Source organism: Bombus fervidus, chromosome 4 (assembly GCF_041682495.2).
Source record: "Bombus fervidus isolate BK054 chromosome 4, iyBomFerv1, whole genome shotgun sequence".
Lineage (NCBI taxonomy): Eukaryota > Metazoa > Arthropoda > Insecta > Hymenoptera > Apidae > Bombus > Bombus fervidus.
In genome coordinates, this window is record NC_091520.1 from 9825746 (window position 1) to 9846869 (window position 21124).

Consider the following 21124-nt stretch of genomic DNA (forward strand, 5'->3'; position numbering starts at 1 on the left):
GTATAGTTCGTGTATATCGTGCCACATTTTCACATCGGCAATTTTGCAGGTACTCTACTAAACCTGTCATTCTCAGATTCCTGGCGCGTTCCCTTAGAATCCTAGGAATCTGAAAATTTTCATTCGAGTGTATCTTGAAATCTGTTCGTTGTATTTTTCACTCATGACGTTACTTCTCCCTATTGCTATCGCCAGATTCTTTCCACTCTACTTTTCTTTAGTTCCTTGTACCTTTTATTTTCCCTTCTTTATTCTTCAAGATTTTTATATTAGGAAAATTCGATGACATTGAAAGTACAGTAGAACCTTCGATATTCGAATTAATGGATGACTGATCGGACGAGAAAACTCTCGGATAGTGGAACACGTATTTTTCCTTATAACTATTATTTCATATTTCAAAAAGAATACAAGAATATTACAAAAAATATGATATAATACAAATGTAATTATTTATGAACTTCGTATCCGTTTTGCGACTTAATCTTTGGTAATTCGTTGAGCTGCGTTGAATCATATCTTGTTTGTAGCTCAGATTATTCCAATACTACAAATGCTTCTAAATAAGAAGGCATTTAATTCGCCGTTACTTTCATTGTAATTTTGTTTTTTCAGCATTAGGACTTAAAACGTTGATGACAATATTCATGCAAATTACAAAACTTTTTCGCTTAATATAAATCTGGATATTGGTGTTGTTTTATTGCTGATTTATGCAAAGCATCTCTATACAGCGGAGCCCAGACACTTATTTTTCAACTCCATTACAGTTCTTTTATTTCTTGAAATACCCGAGTAATTTAAATAATTACATGTTTTTGCCTTCTGACATTAATATAGTAGATCTTCCAAGGTTGAAGATTTTTATAATTTTTGCAATATTTTCGCCTCTTTCTAACTTTTCAAGTATCTCTTATTTTCTTTTAACACTTAATACAATAATTTTCCTCTTTAATATCGTTCTACAAAGATATTAACCCGTACAAAATTAAATTCATAGTAAAATATTTAATATAAATTTTGACATAAAACATAGAAATATAAAAAGGACGTCTAAATAGTAAAGGGCATAAGCAAGAAATATTCGGTTAACAGAACGTTCGGATCGCAGAACATTCGGATAAAACCGGACACTAGAGGTTCCACCGTATTCTACAAATTTATCGCAATTTATTTGTAGAATACTCAGAAATCCTGGTCAATCACGATATCAGTGGCGAGTTTCGATTAATTTGCAAAACAAGTTGACCATATTTTACCATTGAGCACGATAGGGTACGTTTTTAATTATTAATGCATTATCGATATCCCATCGGTAAGTCGTTAGGCAACGATCCAGGGGAAAAAGTTGCAGCAAGAAACGAGATGCGAAAGCGTCGAAAAGAATGGGACCAAATAATCATCGGGGACTGACAAACGAAGAAGCGAACGATATTTCGGCGAAATGAATTTGCCCAAAGTACATTAAAATTCGGACGCTTGCGTTCGTTTTAACTGACGTAAAAAGAGCCAGGGGGGTGCGTGCTGAAGCGGAGCCGTGCACGCGGCGAGTAAATTTCTATCGGGATGGCGAGATGGGAATGGGAAACGCGAGGGTAGTGAATCCGATGGCGCGCAATTGAAAAACGCATTACACGTACACGATGGAGGTGCGCCGCGAAAATAAACCGCAATGCCAAAAACAGGGTGCGTCCTCACGCGACGAAAATTAAGAGCGAAAACGCGGTTTTCAACGGAGAATCGTTACCGTAGGATAAAAAAGAAAGAGGGAAACGAGTCTAGCGCGGAGGAAGAGCAGCAGAGAATTCGCCATAAAGAAAAACAGAGAGCACAGACGATTTTGAAAGGGGTTTGGAATGAAACGCGATGTTGCGGGGGGTGTACGACCGGGAGGTGGGTCGCGGTGTACCGGTGCGTGAAATTGGGTAAAAATGAATCGACGGCGTGACGCGGTACCGCCATTATTCCCGAAATTCAGTACCAGGATATGTAGGTATACGTATACCCTGGCCACCTACGTGACGCGTACGGATCAACGAGACGACGATGCAGAAAGTGCAGCCAATGTTTTTTTTGGCTTTGGTGCACGTGCATCCCTGTCGTGTACCCGATAGATGTATGGGGGCGGATGTAACAGCAGCAGAAAAAAATTGACACGGTTGTACACGCAACAACGGCGTTGCAACGAAAGAAAATGAAAAAATGGGGAGGGAAAGAGAGGGTTCGATGTTCGTGCCGGTCAGTATAATTGAATTAACCCTTCGACGGTCACGGTAAAATCGACGAACATTCCAAACCTTTCGTTTCGTTGTCCACTATTCATCCAATTTATCTACGGACGTCTGTTACTTTTTTAAAATCGGTTTTTATCGCTGGTTCTCGCGTGCGGCGTTTAACGCAAGACGTCTCACAGTAGCTACGATATTTCGTGCTCGCTAAACACGGAATACTTGCAATTCTTAATTCCATTCCATCGCGTGGAATTTCCTCCGATCGCTCTAACTCCCCCGCGTCCCTCCTTTCATCAACGATCCGCATTACAAATCGACAACACGATACTTGTTGATTCGGTACGGTATCTGGGTTACAGTGATCTCAGAAACACAATCTTACATTTGTGAACATTCACCGGAGAACACTGTAACCAAATACGCCTACGAGAGTCAATAGTCCATCTCCATATACATCCGCCCATATATGTGAATTGGCCTCGGTCAGGTTAGTATAAGGAACGACGTACAATACGTAATACTCTTGGCACAGTATCCAAAGGTTATATATACTAACACGCAATAGTACTCTTACACGGATGTAATATTGACGAAATAGATGACACCATGACGCGCCAAAATACGTTTCCATTAATCCCGAATGTTTTGTGAGTGTGCTCGTAAATATCGTGACTCTTCGATTCTATTCTACATTTCCGCAGATTCTAACCTATACCATTGCGGAGTCCTCGTTTAATATCTTCTTCATGCCGAACTTTTTTGTGCCTAATGACGCAAGGAAACAGTTAGGTATACGCTTTTTAACGAAAAAAAAAAAGTATAGGAACTGTCTATCGGAAAAAGTAAATATCTACCAGGATGAAGGAAAAAATGACTTTGCTAAAAAGCACGATAGGTCATACGTATGTTGTACTTGGTTATGTGAAATTCGACCGTACGCACGGCACGCTCCGCCGGTAATCCGATAATAGCGTTAGCATCGTCGAAGGTGCTCGTGTTTAATAAAAGCGTCGATATCGTGATCGTGCAGCGCGTACTTAGGTATACGCGCACGGCAGCGTTATAATTAAAGTGTTTGTCTCTGGGAATTAGTCTCGTGCGAATTTTACCGCTGCCCACGTGAACACGCGCCGTGTACTTACGTCTCTCTTTGTATTCACCTATCTATGTACGGAATCGCGTGTGTAATACATGCGCATAGGATAGACAAGGATATAAGGGGGATGATCGTGAACGTTAGAAAGATACAGGAAACAAGAACAAAGGAGAAAGATAGAGGGAGAGAGAGAGAGAAAAAGTACAGTGTCTCGTCTGTGAAGTCGGGCCCCGCAGACGCATGTATACGGCACTGTCGTGCCCCTCGCAAAAACCAATAACCTCGGCAAACGTCGAGCACCGGTTGTTTATGGCCCGAAAGAGAGAACAAGAGGCGGAAAGGGGAAGAAGGATGGACAGAAGAAGAACGAGAGAGCAAGGTGAGAGGTGGGGAACAGGAAAAAGAAAACAGCCGTCGCACACGAGAAACGAGGGGAGGAAATACACATCGCTCCGAGTTCCAGATCATTTCGTACCTGCAGCACAACGTCGATACCCCACCATCGACCGGTATACCCTTTGTCCAATAATTCGTAATCGTGTAGTGTATTGTATTACACGACGACGTGGATCCGCTGGTTCTTCGTTTTACAACCTCGTGCTCACGCGATCATTCCTTCGTTAATGAGTTCGAATTCTTGCACGAGCACGCGAAATTTCGCGGAAATGGCACAAACGACTGAAGGTTGAAAAAGACTGGGAAAAACACAAAGGCGTTGAAATGCCGCAAAAAGAACGCCATCTAATGTTCTACTCCCGTTGTCACGTGATCACTTAACACATTGATCACCTAACACAATCCAAAAGAACTGTCCTTTCTGCGTAAAATATATTCTTCGCTAACGATAAGAACAGATATATGTACTCGATATGTTCGGCAATTTTGTCTTATCGAATCGTCAAATTTATATCTCAGAGGTTATCACATACTTTTACATGTTTCGTAAATAATCAAATTTCAGAACGTTACAAAGTACGTGTTGCTTATGAGAAGTCCGCGGTGGTCATAGTATAGTCAAATCTAATTCGATGAATTAACAATCAATCCTCGCACGAATATACAAAACTGTCACATGTCGCTTGCGAGAAATACTCGGTAACCGTCGCACTAACTTAAACCTAGGAGAATTCAATGTACAAATAACGAATCGTCGCAGGAACACGCAAAATTTCACGGAAACGGCGCACACGACCGAAAATTGAGAAAGACCGTGAGAAATATGGACGGCGAAATACCGCGAAAAATAAACGCCATCTAATGTCCTGTTTCTATGGTCACGTGACCCTTTAAGATGGTAGCGGGAAAATAAGGCGACGAAGTTGAATGGGATACCGTACGTGATTCAGGCATGTTTCTAACGGATCAGGAAAACACCGTAGGGCTGTAGTTGAAATTGGAGTTGCAAGAATCTCGAGAATGCGGAATAGTGAATCTCTCAAGGAGCAAGTTGGGGAACGAGAGAAATTGAAAATCGTATGGTAACGCTTACACCATGCCGCTTTACAGCTTTACACTTTGTGCGTCGAACTTTTTACGCTTCACGCTCGAAACTTATCAGAGCGAGAATACGAGCGGAATACCGACCGCCCAGCGCGCCCAATTTTTTTCCTCGCTTTGATCTCTCCGCTCGTGAACATCGATTTCTATCTTATTTTATACATATTATATAAAAAGCAGCGATCTAGAAACGAGGTATAACGCATACGTCAAATAAAAAAAATTTTAACGACGTAACGACGCTCGTATCTCCATAGAACGGAGCGCATCGATTGACACGAGCCGAAACGTCGAAAAATTCGTTCGACTCGCGTTCCTATGTCATCGTTAAAAATATACGCGTAATAGAACAGGTAAATCATTGAGACCCTGACATTGATGAGGAGAATTAACGAACACTATTTTCATATATTAGTGGAAGAGTAAACATGGACAAGTGCGACGTATGCTTTATACGAGTCACAGGCAAAGAAATGTTTATTTTCTTTTTTTGTTCCTTACATACCTCAAATAAAGGCGAAACAATGACGGTAGGCGAACCAAGGAAAACAAAACAGACAGAGGTGAAGGGGGCAGGCGTGCTTCAGTCCAATGCAAAATAAACGTGTATGCTCGTTATAGCCGATGGCTTCTACGATGATTTACCGTTTTCCGCGTGTGTATGGGCATATGACTTCCGGTAGGCAGTGGGAGGCACGACGCCTGGCCTGCTTTTCTTACTTTGGCTAGATCAGAAAACTGTTCCCCCGTTTAAATCCGAAACGTGTCCGGTGTGCTCGTCCTCCGCCACCGTCTCTTTCTTCTCTTCGTTCACGCCACGATGCGCGTCATTTGCGGCCGGTTAATACATTCGACGATCCACGATAGAGTCAATGATATAACCGCCCGTCGGTTCGCCTTTCAGCAGCCTCGACATGTTTCACCGGCCTTCTTTCTTTCGTCCTCGATTGGAAGCACTCCGATTCCGTGAGACTCTCGTCGAGAGAACACGCCTCCGCGATTCTGTTCCCTATTTGTGATCCACTCTCCTGGACTACTACACTCAACCCGTTGCTCACTTTCGCCGTAGGACTCGCGTTTGTAATTCGACCTAAAGACGTAAATTCTTTTACACTGGAGTAACCGATCAGGCGCGCGCGCGCGCGATCGCCAATGCGTCAACTTCAGGCCGTAATGCCGTTTTTTTCGGTGCCTATGTAACAGCAACGCCTCCTGCCTAAACGTTCGGGACGAATGTCAGTCGCCCCGATCGTACAACGAGCAATTAATTAGCCGGTCGCTTGACACGCCGTTAAACACTGACCGTCCAACTAGAAGCACGAATAATTGAGACAACCGAACGTGTTCGAATGTCGTTTCGTAATATCGTTCCCGCACTCCGAACGCGGAACCAAGGATCCACGAGAATCGTCGTTGTACTTAAGATGTTGCAACGACATCGACGGATAACGAATGAACGAAAGAACGAACGGCAATGTATTCCGGAAGATCCTTTCGAGAGCTACAGCCGGTCGTGTAAGTGAGTGATGGAATCCTCGCGAGGGGAACGTGACGCCAAAATTTTCTAGTAAGGACGTATCTCGCGTTCCCCGCGTTTACATTAGCGAACTTGAAATTATCGTCGTACCAGTAAATCATCGACCGCTTCGAAACGCGTAATAATATGTACGAAAAATCGCACGTCACTTTCAAAACCGGTCACATCGCCGACGAAACGATATCGCGTACACTAAGAAACGAACAGCCAACTACCGCGACGTCACGAGTCGTACTAACTCGACTAGCGGTTCGTCCAGCCCGGCGAACCTATAGAAAGCGACGAAAGGGGAGTGAAAACGACTTCAGCGCGACCGACGGGAAAATTTCGAAACATCGAGCGTCCGCAGCGTTCATCTTTATCGACACATATTTTACGTAATGTAATTATTTATGCAAACGTAAGTGCTAATGTACTTATGCATAATTGAAATACGAATAAAAGTTTAAAGAATAACAGCGATATAAGTAAATAGAATTGATTCAATGGATAATTTATGTGAATTTATATTAGCTAGTAGGATATTGATTTACACTCAAATATTTAATTTTTTCGTCTATAAACATATGTCTCTGTATGTAAAATATTTAACGAGTGTTTTTTATACCAAGAGGAGTTGAGTAAAATAGCTTTCGAGTAATGTAACGGATTCGCCAGTTTTCAAATTTACACGTTTCTGCCATTTAAATGAATGAACAAGGACACGAGTAATTAATGGTCTTCAAATTTTAATCATCGAACGGTCACAAGACTAGTCGTTTCAATTACACATATTTATCTTTTTGTATTTCTTCGCTACTTTTTATATACATATAACTTCTTATCTTGTACACCATCGCGTCTTCTATTGCTCTTTCTTCTCCGCTGTTCTTCTACTGCTTTTTGTTGGTGGAATTTTTCTTTTATTGTACCCTTACATTGTTTTGCTTTCATTTCTAAAATTCTACGTAACTTTTTTCACTATCAAAATTGCTTTCAATGCCCTCCTGTTGCTCTCTAGCGAATCTTTTCATTTTTGTGAAAGAAAATAGGGTTCAAGAACTCTTTGCTCATGATCTGCATATATGACGTCCTCTGATCGTTGCAATTATTAAATTACCTATTCCCTTCAACATTAAGAATACTAATAACGAATTACCGTTGAATTATACTAACGGATTGCAATTTAATTAGAATAATTGCAAGTAAATTGACAGAAACTGCAGAAGATGAGAACTCGAGAATTCATTTAAAATTAAAGAAACTTCCAATCCCGACCCAATCTCTATCGATAAAGATAGAATACTAAATGCAACCAGATATCACTGCATCAGTTCGTGCCATGATTTAAATGCTTTAATTTAACACCTAGCAATATGATAGCTCGAAGGCTAATATATCTGGATATTTTTAGTATTCCCTTGATTATTCTCATTTCCGCTTATTTCCATCGATTTCCTCAAAGATAAATTAATATCGCGCGAAAAGAGAAAGAATGGGTAGCCCGCGCACGTTATTGCACCGCGATATCCAGTTTTACTTTGTATCTAATGAAACGAACTGCTAAAAAGGAACACGGATGCGTCGTTAACAGTGTATCATTTATTCCTTCTCTTTGCCTTTTACATTTTAATTCATAGAAAGTACGGAGTTTTTGTTCGCTCGTGATATTACAGTACAATCGCATTATACGTCTCGTTTTATAGAGGAATCAGGCAGTAAGAAAGCAAAGACGATGAAAAGGGAAGAACTTATAAAGATACAAAACGGGATTACCTTATCAATCTTATTCTCTGAAATAATCAAGGCGTCTCTGCTCTGAATTTCATTCAGCGTTATATCCCTCTAAGCGTTAGCCGTGCAAACACCCTCTTACGTTGCTCCCTTCGTTTGTTAACTTCTTTTTTTAACATTATCACCGGCTAGAATGACGCGAAAGTTAAGGCTGAAATACATCATCCCCTATCTCGATTATGGTATTGCTGTTCTCCAAAGGCGGATCGGTAAACGAAAGATATACGACAGGCTTGCTAGACAGAGGGAAAAGTTTTATCTGCCGTTTCAGAAATATCAATAACTGATCCCTCGTACAGTTTCTATTCCAACGTGGAAATATACGGCCAGACGAAGCCCCGTACGCCTTCGTTCCTACCCTTGAATACCATACGGAACATGCCCGAGTGTATCCCTTTCAAATCGGAGAAGATGCAGCGGTCTCGTACAGATATTCAGAAAGTATCCTATTCCGAAAGATGGCACGTGCCGTTGCCAGCGTGGATTTGCCGTTTAAAATCCAATTCGAGGCAGCTACCTCGGGATCCGTCATCGTCGATTTTAGTTACCTTCGCACTCGGTGTTGTACGATTAATTTAATACGAGCGAAGATCGTCGTTGCGAGAGAATTCGCGTATATTGGTGACGCTTGTCAAACAAAATCCACGTACAACCGAGTTAAATTATGGATACCAGGAATCGGAGCGCGAACGTTCGAATACGTCGACGAATACTTCTTTCCTATTAGTTTATTGTCATGTTGGACACACAAAAGCGGAGAACAAATCGACCGAACCGATTCGTTAAGCGAAACGTTCGGATCGATTCGAGCGAAAGGGGAAAGTTTAATTATCCAACAGGTATAGTTCAGAGAAACCTGGTGTATTTGTCAAAGTTACGTGTTACAAGAGCGAGCGGAAAGCAAAAAGAGAGATCTCCATTGCTGTATCTTCGATTGCTTCTCCTCGCGTTTCGTATCCAGCTTCGAGACGTATAATTGCAATTTTCCCTTCTCCCCTGAAGCATCGTTGCAGTATTACATATTTAGTGGAAAATCAGCGATCGAAATTGCACAAGAACAGTCTAGAAAATTATTCGATTCGTACGTTCCATACGCGTACATATTAATTCCGCTAAATGTATGTCAGACAGTGTTTCACCTGGATGCGCAGTTATTAAACAAGCTTTCAATAAAATCACGAAATAAACGCGTAAACATTTCCCGGCCTGGTCGCGTGCTTTTTATTAAATCGCGGAAGTGACGTGATTTTATTTCGCCGTGGCGACATAAGCGCTCGCAAGATCGAATAATAATATTTTTCCCTTTCCTCGTCATAAAAAAAGGGAGACATTTTTCAAAAGGATATAAATATTCGATGCGTTCGTCTCGGCGAGAGACAAATACTTTCCAATTCTGGAGACGATCGAAGAGACTGAATCTTCGAACCCCGTGACTTTTTCCACCGTGCGACGTCGTGTCATAATTTCATCGTAGAAGGTAATACGAATGGAGCAACTATGGCGGAAAACGAAGAGAGGAAAAGGGCCGCGGCAGTATGGTCTTCGCCGCTCGAGATTTATCGAAGCCGAACACCGATGCATTAGCGATGGAAAAGCACGGAAACGAGATGAAGGTAACGAAGCGAGGGAGGAAAATCGACGAGGCTGTCGCGGCGGGGAGGACGTAGCATCTACCGACCTTCCCAACCCTTAAACCGTTCCCTCTTTTTAAAGCAAAAGAAGCTCTCTCAAGACGTGTAACGAATCAATCGAGATCAGAGACGCACGACTGCCAAGCGACCCGTGGTTCTCTAATTCAAGCAGATTTTCAATACGCGCGTATACATAGATATGCTTATCCTTTGACTGCTGGGACGAAAGCATAATTAAAGAGAACGCAGTTAAACGCAAATCCTTTTCAACGGTACACTGATAAGCTGATTCTTCGCAGATAAATGGGCGCTTGTTCGCTCGGTGAAATACCGCTGAATACTGATTTCATTTAATTCGATCTTGTTTACCCACTGTTTATCGTCGATTCGCGATTTTGCGTTGAGAAAACAGGAAGGAAAATCTAATCGATCGTTCGTTCTATGACTAAAACCTTTGTCCAAAGCTTCTATACACTTAACTAATCGTCACAAGCTGTTCACATCACGCGGCTCGATACAAACATCCGAACTCTCTTTTCACCTGGAATATATTCAGGCAAGTAGAAGTTTAACGAGCAGTATAAAAAAAGAATGTTTCAATATTCTCCTGATGGCACTCATAAGGTGGTCCCTACTAATTTCTACGTACCTAACACACGTTTCTTTGCGCTCGCAAATTTTTGCACTCCTCTAATGTCGGATTGCCGATAGAAAGAATCGTTCTGACAGCGTTTTGCGTAAAAATCGTGCGCGTCGAGACGTTCTTTTTCGCCGTCGTTTTTCGTCGAAGCACTAACTGACGAACACGATTACCATAAACTAAAAGGCGGCCGGTGGAAATATAAATTACACGAATCATTTCGTTTCTAGCCCCAATATGTCCCGTAGACGCAACACGATGCGCGACACATAGTCCTGCAGCAATGATTGCCTCGCTTTCCCTACGTCCATCACTTCTTCGTGATTCGCTTCTTCGTGATTCTCATAATCGGTGCTGCATTGATTCGTGATCAAACTGAAAGCAAAGACGATCAAGTCGCAGTGCCTGGCAGTGATCACTTCATGAACCGTAGACATTCCTGCAAATAAAGTAGAATCGCGATAGTCGATATACTATGGGCGGCAGAATAATTTGCCGACGGAGAGTCTATGGAAAATTGGAGTATAAAAGCTTTCGACCACAAACCTACTGCATCGACACCGATCATCCTTAACATCTTCAATTCAGCCACGGTCTCGAAATTTGGTCCTCCGAGACACGTGTACACGCCTCTGTGCACGATGTCTTTTATACCCATTTCATCCGCTACCTGTTCGCCGATTTCTAAGAGGAAGGCGTTGTAAGCTTTGTTCATCGGTGGGAACCTCGGCCCAAATCTGAAACACGAAGATGCATCGCCGGGATGAGAAGACAGAAGGGGTTTTTGTATCGTCGAGAAGAGGGTAATCGTTAGAGAAGTGCGGGCAAGCGCGAAAAACTGGCGAGCATGTTCGATGAGTTTCATTAATACCAGAGGTTGCTGTAACAAGGGAAAAAAGGGAAAGGAAAGTATCTACAATGAAAGAATCTCAAGTTTCGCGGGATGGAAAGTTAACGAAAACTTGGCTGAGCCTGAACGAGACGCGAAAGCGGATAGGGTGGAAAGCAAAGAAAAGATGGGAAGGTTAGGCAGAAAAATCGAGAAAGATCCTTAGGTAAATACGTCAATCAGATTCTTTGTGTCGTCGGGTAAATAGTTCATCAATCCGATTCAAGGGGTTGTTCCGATGAAATAGATTAATTTTATTCCTTCGACGACCTCAACGATCTCGCACAGCCACCCGTTTCCCTCCCTTTTGCCCCCGGGGCAAGCACTCGAAGAATCGAGTCGTCGAGCGGTCCGCAATCTGCGAGCGCCGTCGACGACTTTCCTTCCGGAAACGAGCCCGAAAGCCTTTGTCGCCTGCAAGCGGATTCGAATTCATTGCCGTTCACGCCGTGAATCTCACTAGTCCGCTTTTCAACCAGTATTTTTTCCTTATTCTTCCCCTGGCTCCTCCATTTTCATCCATCATCTCTCTCTGTCTCTCATTTTATCTCTTCTTTCTTTCATTTTTTCCTCCCGTCGATAAAATAAAAAAAAATTCCTACCGTTGCTAATTTCTGGGTCATCGAGAACTTTACGGTAACATGAGAATTTTACGCAAAGGAAAAAGATAAGCAGCAAGGACTCGATAAGGAAGCGTAGGAGCATGTAGTAACACCAAATGGAGTAATGTGACGCGTTTCATAGCGCGACGCGTTGACGAGGAGAGGAACGAGGGAAAGTACCTGTCGTCGTTTGGCCCTTGAAGAGGATTATTCCCAGCAAAACCCATCATGTTCACGTGATCCTTCACCATCATAATGTCGCCAACCTTGTATGTGGGATTTAGACCTCCCGCGGCGTTCGTCGCGATCAGATGAGTCACGCCTACGAGCTTCATAACTCTTACTGGCATAGCGCACTACACGTGAAGAGGAGAGGAAAAATAATAAGCATTAGACGTTCCAGATAATCAGAGAACGTAAAATGTCATTAAACGTAAATCTCGAATGATCGATGCGTTGCAACACGTCGTATCATCGAATTGCGATGTCTACAAATTTAATCAGAGATACGAAAATTACTCTTGTCATATATATTATATATCTATATATGTCTATACTAAATGTCGTCGGTCGTGTCGAATAAGTTTTGTTTTCGAGCAACTATAAGTTCGTATGGAAAAGAAAGAAATACACAAAGAAACGTTACCTTCCAGAGTGGATAACCCTCGTAATAATGAAATCTCCCTTGCATGCACATGATCGGCACACCCTTCAGATAACCGAATACCATCTGTCCTTGGTGACCCTTGACCGTGGAGACAGGAAAATGTGGGATTTCTTCGTATGGAAAGCACTGCTTGTTCTCGAGGGATTCTGCCAGGGAACCTGGACACAACTCGTTTTGTTCAGTTGATCCTGTTTAGGAATAGACAAAACATTGACTGGGAAAATACGCTGCGACAACCGAAGACACTAAAGCGTTTGAAAAGCCATACTAACCTATTCCAGAACCGCATATGATGCCGATTTTTGGCCTGATCTTGACACGGTCTAACAGATATTGCGCTGATTCTTGCAAAGCTTCGTACGTATATCTGCATATATACAAAGCGAATTAATTAATCAGGCCCTGTTCGTTTTAGCTGGAGGAGTTAATATTTTCACAGTAGAAAAACGGTTTTCCATGATTCGAATATTTCACACGAGGTTGAATAAACTCGTGAAAATAATAGAAACGTCCAGAAATAATCGGGATGAGTTGGGCGAGTACAAGAGGAACTGGGGTCGTTCGCAGCCGGCCGACATAATTTCACCGTGGAAACTATCACAAAACGGTGCAGTTACCTGTTAAACTGCTAACAGGCTCAAATAGCGCCGGATTTAAGCTGAATGTAGGCTTCCAGGGTATTACAAATCATGCATCGAAATACGCGAACGGCCGCGTAACATGTTTACGAGTGTGTATGCGCGTCCCGTGCACAACTCATCTAGCCCGTGTATGCATTCACGCGTACGCGAATGCAAAATGCGCTCGCGAACAGCCTCTACGCACAGATGCACACACAGAATTTCCATGGCATTCGACCGAATAAATGCGCCTCCAGCATAATGCTACACGTGACACGATCGAAAATTACTTACAATCCCACTGTGAATTTTAATGTCTCCGCACTCGGCGACCCCTGTTCCTTCCTTTTTTCCATATTTCTTTCGCATCTTCTCCTTGTTTCTTTTTTCCTTCCTCTATTTTTCGTCGTTCCGCGTCGCAATATCCGCGAAAGCTCAAAGCGAAGATTCTCATTCTACCCTGCTCCTGACAACCTCGCGAGTGGAACGTTTCGAAGCGAAACGAGTCTCCAGGATAAGGTAATCGCCACCCATTTTTCGTCCCTTGGATTATCACGAACCTTCCAGAGATTTTCATTTCGTTCCCCTCGCCGGCCGAAAACTCGGTAATTGGAAAGAAAGACGCGGACGTAAGACGAGAGCCGCCGCTATCAAGTTGTCGTGTACGTGTACGCATCGCCGTAAGGGGACATCGAATTATAACGCGTTGAATACGCCTTGAATATGCATACCGCCCCTCCTCCCTCACCGCACCGTTCCCAATACAATCGTATTCAACCGCGAATTTGAGAATTGCTTCGCAGTTTCGCGGAGTACCCGTGGAAAAGCTTCGATATAGCCGCGAGTACACCAAACGTCATTAAACTAACCGCATTCGCGGATGCTCCATCGTAAAACGAGATTGTACGGTGGTCCGTTATGAATGGCAAATGTGAGATGGACGATTATTATAACGACGTGAATGCACATAGCCCCGGGTCATGACGAGGATTCAATGACGCCACCGCAATTTTGCATACAATATCAGTCGCTCTAATCTCGATTATGAATGCACGCCATACTCGGAACTTGGCTTAGGGTGTGTTACTTCTTTGGATTCGATCGAGACTCAGGGTGCCATCGTTCGGACTGCTTCGTTCGTAAGAGATGGCTGAGTCTCGGATTTGTCGATCAATCGTAAGCGAAGCCACACATCACGCTGTCAAACTTTCGATAGAAGAAAACGAAAAAATAAGTTGTAAGGTGTATAACGTGTAAGCTTGTTTGTCAAAGAAACGAATGGACTTTGTACAATAATAGTCGGATGTATTGAAATAAATGCAAGTACAAATGCAAAGATAGTGTATGCCGGTTTTAATCGTCGCTCGCTCACTGCTAATATACTAATCGAAGAAAGGATAATAATATTTCTACATTTATATCAACGGACGTTATCACAAGAAACAGCAATAACAATCTACTCAAAGTTCTTTTGCTTCTACACCTTGTAACTCAAAACACCGTTTCAAGGCACAATATTATGGATCTCTCAGTTTTGAATTTTCCGTTTCAACTTGAAACTTTTCCTACGACCATGGGCCGCTATAGTTCTACTGATAATTTGTTGATTTACGCGAAGTGAAACGGATGTTACGACCGTTCGCGGAGAGACGCGGTCGCGAGGAAAACGCGTCAGCGAGAGGCGTAAATTCTCGCTACGATTCGGTTAATCGACGCCGCGAAATAGTCGTTCCCCTTGTTTCGATTAGGATAACAGAGGTGGTTAATTGAAATCAACGCTGCGTTAACAGGTTAATATGATATATATATTCAACAATGGATTACACAATATTATGAGCGTCACAAGTATTTGACGATGAGTACAGCTTATGCGTTACAGAAGTATGACCCGACTTGACGATATCTTCCGATGAGTTAGTTAGACTTTACGAAACGGATTGATTTAAAGGTAGAACCGTGGTAGACTAGTTGACTGTTCAGACGACGAAAACGGACTACCTTGAGGGTAGAACCGTGTTAGACTTGTTGATTGTTCGGACGACGAAAACGGACTACCCTGAAAGTGACGATGCTGTGTCAGAGGAGAGCTAGGGAAGGGTGTGTCTAGCGCACGGGATCATCCGATTTGTTGATGATAGTTTTTGGCCAGGAAAGTGAGGGTAATAGACATTGTTTCTATTGGCTATTACGATTGTTGGTGGACTAGGAGGGGTCTTACCGCCCTCGATAGAAAGTTGGTGGTGGGAAGTATCGCACGTGTGAAAAAGAACTAATTTTAAAGTGTTTTCCGGACACAAACCAGAGATCTTAGAAAATGCTTTCGTAGAAAAGATCCTTGTTCGACCTGAGAGACTTTAGTTGGAATTTTCTAAGATTTATGGTCGGTCCTTGAGATTCTTTAGAGTAAGCAATAAGGATGTGCAGACATATGATTGCCATCCCGCTCGCGATGCGAGGCCCGGTCCAGGTAGAGAGTCGGCCGACGTAACAACGGAAGTTCGTTAATTTTTCAGGTAGCTTGACTCTACTCGAATCTATAGGTCGAAATTGAAGCGATTGACGAGGAGACGGATAAAGAACGGAGTGATCTAAATAAAAAACGGGGCGAAATACATTGATAAATATTAAATGTACCGGATAAAAATTCATATCTGATGGAAGCGAGTAGAGGACGCGACGCGAAAAAAGAATCGAGCACCGAACGAAAAAGGGGAGCTGCAACTAAATTACAAATCTGTTTGCATATTTGATTCGGCGTGTAGTTTCTACACCACTTCGCGGATACTGGTCACTCGACGAGAAATGGCTGCAATTCGTCGATCCACCGATCTTCGGACTTCGATCAAATTAAAATAACCTCGCGATCAATTGCGGAGCATCACGAGTGGTCTCAATAATACGAACGATCGTAATAAATTCTAATAAGCGCGACGATCAGAACGAGTGTTGACAAACACAAAGTGACAACGAGTAAAAGGGTCAAATCGATCCCCTCCCTCGCCATCTCATTTTCCCTCTCTAGGTTTCCCAACGCTATTTACCGAAATGTCAACCTCATCGCGCCATTACGTTTAATTCCTGTTTGCGTTCGTCCCAAGCGTAGCTTGTGAGTTTCGCGCGAGCTTCCTGTTTGCTCGATTAAATAAACAAAATCAAAGTATGAACGCTCGAAACTTCTAATTGGACATTTCAGAATACGCGAATTTGCAGGAAGCTGTCGTCTACGTCTGACGTATCTCGAACGTGTACGAATAGACTGCTGACAAGTTTCTCTCCCCACTAACGCTGACACCTGAATTCCTACAGCTGGATATCGCTAGAGAACACCTTTTCCCTTTCGTTAGGATAATACGCAGAGAAAGGAGTGAAAAGAAGAAAATTCCAACACTCTAAACGACGTTCCACCGAATCGAATACGCTTCGTTCTAGAAGTCATCGTGCACGTGACTGCAAAGTTCACGGTCACGTTGTTGCCCTGTCCCTGACGAACTTACAAATCGTGACACGTGTTAAACATCGTCCTGTCCGAAATAATTCCAGGCCGTCTATCTTGGAAATTAAATGGCCCACTGCAACACGAAGGTATGCTAATATCGTATCATCGTGAACTCCCATGTAAATAAGAGAGAAGAAGGATGAGAACAAGTCCTGGAAAATTAGTTACACTTGGAAATTTCATACACACTCTCATTACTATGTAATATACATATAGTTAACGATTTCACATTGTTGATTAACTGAAAGTTGTGCAACAACCGTTTCGAGTAGCCGTCCGCAGCAATTTTAAAAAACGTTTCGTCATGAGAAGCGATTAACCATAACTAGACCATTTGAATATATTTTCGCGAATTTCTTGCAATCACCGTAACTTGCCTCTGTCGATGAGATTCGAACTGGACGAACGTAATCGATAACAATAGCTTTATTTGAAATATGAGACGCATAGATCCAATAGATTGACAGCCATACTTCACTTTGTTCTCACCAATAAGAAACGAACGACTTACGTGTTGTGCCGATGATGCTTGACTGCCGTGTATAAAAATTCATCATCCGTGGGACGTTTCACCTGCGGGTAATGATTGTGTCCATTGACAGCGTCGTTATTCGCGAAAGGCATTGTGCTTTATGCCCCGATCCAATCTACCAGTCTATCCAAGTTGATAAAAAACCCGCCGTCACCTTAATAGAGCACGAACGAGAAAGGCAAGAGAAACAAGAACAGAACCAGTCGGAGGAAAATTCGATGAATAAACGATAAAACGCGTATACGTTGTTTGACGAAAGTCTGACTAGTGACTATAGCGTCTCTGGTTGCTGCTGTTTTATACAGATACCCGGGAGTACGGTTAAAAAATCGCGAGCTTCGCCGAACTGGCCAATCGTTTCGGACGGTTACTCACGCTTCCTCCACTCCTCACGAAGATCGAGTCGGTCGGAAAGTCGTTGGGAGGAAGGGGAACGCGACGATAACTTTTTAAGCGATAAAGAATTAAGTGATCTAATTTCCTCCATGCCGCTCCACGACGTTACGGTTCATACCAGGAATAATAGCGAGAACAATGACACTTCTCGTCCTACGAGCAACAAGTGCATTTTTCCTGTGCGAACAAATAATATTTATCTCGTTTCAGAAGAAAACAATAAAGTCCTTTGCCAAGTGCGAACAAACTTCACCGATTCTCCGATATCGCGGTGACTTCGATGACCGATACGATCTTTCCACGTCGCGATGATCGATTAAGGTCGCTGAGAAACGGTTCTTCGATTGCAACACTACCCACCAACGTCCTCGCGAAACTCGTACACCTTGTTCGAGTAATGACCGACCAGTTGATTTTCTCTCGATAAATGATACCCTGCGAAGACGTATTACAGGTTTTCGTTTGTAAACCACGCGGTAATTTCTTTTTCTGCATCTGTCCATGCAATTCGAACCGTTCTTCTATCTTTCTGCAAAATGATCTCCGACAATCTCATCGGATTTGTATCACTCCTATCTCTCAATCAGATATTCAATTCCGGGATTTGATAACTTTCTTCGAAGCGTTTAATCACCGCGTTGTGGACAGAAACAGGAGAATAAATTCGATTTGTGAAGGGAAGTCTCGTGATAACTTAAGCCGAAGGTAAATCCCAGCGAAAACATTCGACTAACAATCAACGATACAATAACATTTTCGAAGGAGAAACGCGATACAAGCGTACGGCCAAACTGTTGCTCGTGTGCATCTCGAATTCATCCGAATATTAATTACGATGCAGTCACGTTTCCCACTTGACCGCGTCGTATCGAGGAATCTAGTGGCAGATTTACGCATCAACGATGACACGTGCTTCAATTTGCGAGGGCACGAATTTTGGCTGGCTCCTAGTGCCCCATATAATGAGCCAATTATGGCCGATAGTCGGGCCTCGTACACGATCCGGCCAAAATTTAACAATCCTCCTCGAGTTACACGCGCTCTCGTTTTTTGAGAAACTCTCTAGCGTTCGATATTAGTCGTTGCTCTTATACCAATTGGCGACTTAAGCGTATCGTTCGAATAAAAAAAGAAAACTCACTGTCGCGCCATTTACTTTGGAACTTTCCGCGCATAATGCGATTATGCTAAGATTACTTGAGAATCGAAGTAAAGAGAATTTAATCGAGCGAATTAAAAAACGATTGGTAATTTACGGCAGCGATAAATGCTATTTTTACGTGTTCAAATATCTTGTTCGTATGTATCGATGATCAACAACGTCTAAGACAAATCGTTACAAAACAACTATCTTATCGTGATTGATCTTCGATGATCAAAAACAAAAAACGAAAGTACATTGTGACAGTTGCACAATGCAAGTTACTTCTGAATTCATTGAGCAATATAATTTCAAAATTGTAATTCTGTGTCGGCGATAAAGCTATTCTTACACAATATGATTATGTTACGTATTTAGACTTGTTGTGTACATCAATAATACACGAAAGATAGTCGATGAAACAAAAATATTCCTATAACACATATACACGAAACAGTTGGAATTCCAGAATTGTGTTGGAATTTAAAGATACAAAAATTAATACTTTCTTGGATCTTCGGTTGAAAAGTATAAATCTGAAAAAAATAAATAAAATAATAAAAGTATAAAATCTGATAAGTTTGGAAGTTCAAGGTTTACTGGTTAATACTAAACAATAAAGATCGTCGTTTTTTTATTTATGTCGTGTTATTCACGTCATATATTCAGCGACGTATCAAAACGAAACATCGAGCAATGTACAAAATGAAAAATACACGTGACAGCGCCAGGGAATCGAAAACAGTAAATGGAGCCGCAACTTGCAAATTATCGCTCCAACATGGAGAGTGTAACAGGGGTCAAAATAGACGCAGACAACGTGGCCTCGAATAGACTGTAAATTCAGTTTTCACCGGTTTTCTCCCCCGTGAGTCGAAAGCTACTTTACGATGCAACGAGTAATGCATAATTTCGCTGATCGTCCACAAAGAACGTCGGCCTTTTGGCCGCAAACAAATTTTCGGCACGCCAGGGGCAGATTTTCAGTGTCGTAAAACTTTTCTAATCGTAGTCAAGGTGAAACTAAAGAAAGGAGAAAAGGGAAGGAGAAAAGATGAAAGAATAAAAAGATCAAGGATTGAAAATGCCGATATGCCGACATTCGAGCTGGGATTGAGCGACGCGCATATACAAACAGCCTGAACAATTTGCCGAATTTTAATTTGTTTGCACGCGATATTATAATCGAATCGGATCTGTGTCAAATAAACTAAACAGAATCACGTAATTAACGCGCTCACCGTGGACACGAATCCTATTTGCTTTTAAGCGTCGTTCGACGCGCAACAGTTAATGAATCAAGCCTGAGCACAGGTGCTTACTAACCGGAAATAGATGACGAACCTACGTCTCGCGAATCTTTACGTTTTCAACGAATTATAATCGTCGACTATTGCCAGCGAATTTTAATCTCGGGTCAGTTTAAATCGCACATCGACGAAAACCGATAGCGGATGTATTGTAATCCGGGTTACAATGAATCACAGTAATCGCATTTCTTTTCTTAGCCAATATGTATCGTTGAGTAAGTCGATGTTTCGTGTTTCATAAGATTCGAGAAGAAAAGCAAACACAGAAGGTCAATGAAGATACTTTACAGGGAATCGAACAGTTAACATCTGCCTTGTTACGCGGGCGGAAAGAATATAAGAACAGCAATGGCTTATCGAAGAATGTTTAAGACATCAAATAACAATGTTCGAGTATTTGATGAAGTTACTCGAATCGCAACAAGATGCGAATCTCATTATCGTCGTGTACGACTGACAAAATATTGTTACAAACAAGTAAGAGCGAATAATTGTTGCATAAATTGCCTTATTACGTAATCGCGCGCAACTATAGCGTCGTAAACATAATATTTTCTCAATAACGATAAAGACGTTTATTCATTGACTTATCCTATGTAATTTGCATAGTTATTCGATGTCGCTACTATTGGTTATATTCTTTAAATGCGATATTCAATAAAAGAACAAATATAAAATAACAAAAATAAGTTCTTTCTTCTATTAGGAATATCTTTTCGAAGCAAGTGGTATCGAGAACTTTTCTATATAAATATGTCAAATGAATAAACTCAATTGACCCATAAAAAGTGTCGAGCAAAAATGTACGAAAAATCTTAACGAAGGAAAAATGTCTTCCTTTCTGTCACTGATCAATGACTACGAAACTAACATCCGATGCAATATTTTAGTGTTATTGCTTTAATCGTGTAGAGACATAGATATGTAAGTACATGCATGACGTTATGAAATCTCTCGACTCTCTCGGCTGATCAGAAGTAATCAAAACGGATTCGCTGGGGTTCTGATTTATCACTGACCTCCAATGAATTATCACCGCATACATAGAATTCAGAAATATTATCTA

General features: G+C 42.0%; 2 protein-coding genes across 7 annotated transcripts in view; both read right to left on the reverse strand.

Annotated features, from left to right (window-relative positions):
• Syn1 (Syntrophin-like 1) overlaps nucleotides 1-8833 on the reverse strand; it is a 369480-nt gene extending 360647 nt beyond the window's left edge. The window contains exon 1 of one of the 3 annotated variants that reach the window (XM_072002192.1): nucleotides 5470-8833. In XM_072002192.1, coding sequence (XP_071858293.1) covers nucleotides 5470-5493 — 24 coding nt within the window. In that variant the 5' untranslated portion in view covers nucleotides 5494-8833. Of the gene's footprint in view, nucleotides 1-3802; nucleotides 5286-5329 lie in introns of those variants that run through there. The other 2 variants (XM_072002193.1, XM_072002194.1) reach the window with 2 other exon arrangements.
• Nucleotides 8834-8979: 146 nt separating this feature from the next.
• On the reverse strand, nucleotides 8980-17521 carry LOC139986697 (purine nucleoside phosphorylase). Of its 4 annotated transcripts, none has more exons than XM_072002227.1 (6): nucleotides 17191-17521; nucleotides 12836-12930; nucleotides 12543-12721; nucleotides 12077-12252; nucleotides 10952-11142; nucleotides 8980-10844 (listed from the first exon to the last, which is right to left on the reverse strand). In XM_072002227.1, the coding sequence occupies exons 1-6, from the start codon at nucleotides 17301-17303 to the stop codon at nucleotides 10621-10623; spliced, it is 978 nt and encodes a 325-aa protein (XP_071858328.1). In that variant the 5' UTR covers nucleotides 17304-17521; the 3' UTR covers nucleotides 8980-10620. The 4 variants fall into 4 exon arrangements, with proteins under 4 accessions (XP_071858328.1, XP_071858327.1, XP_071858330.1 ...); XM_072002226.1 differs by having other exon boundaries at nucleotides 12543-12751; nucleotides 17191-17514; XM_072002229.1 differs by lacking the exon at nucleotides 17191-17521 and adding an exon at nucleotides 13478-14681.
• Between the last annotated feature and the right edge of the window lie 3603 nt (nucleotides 17522-21124).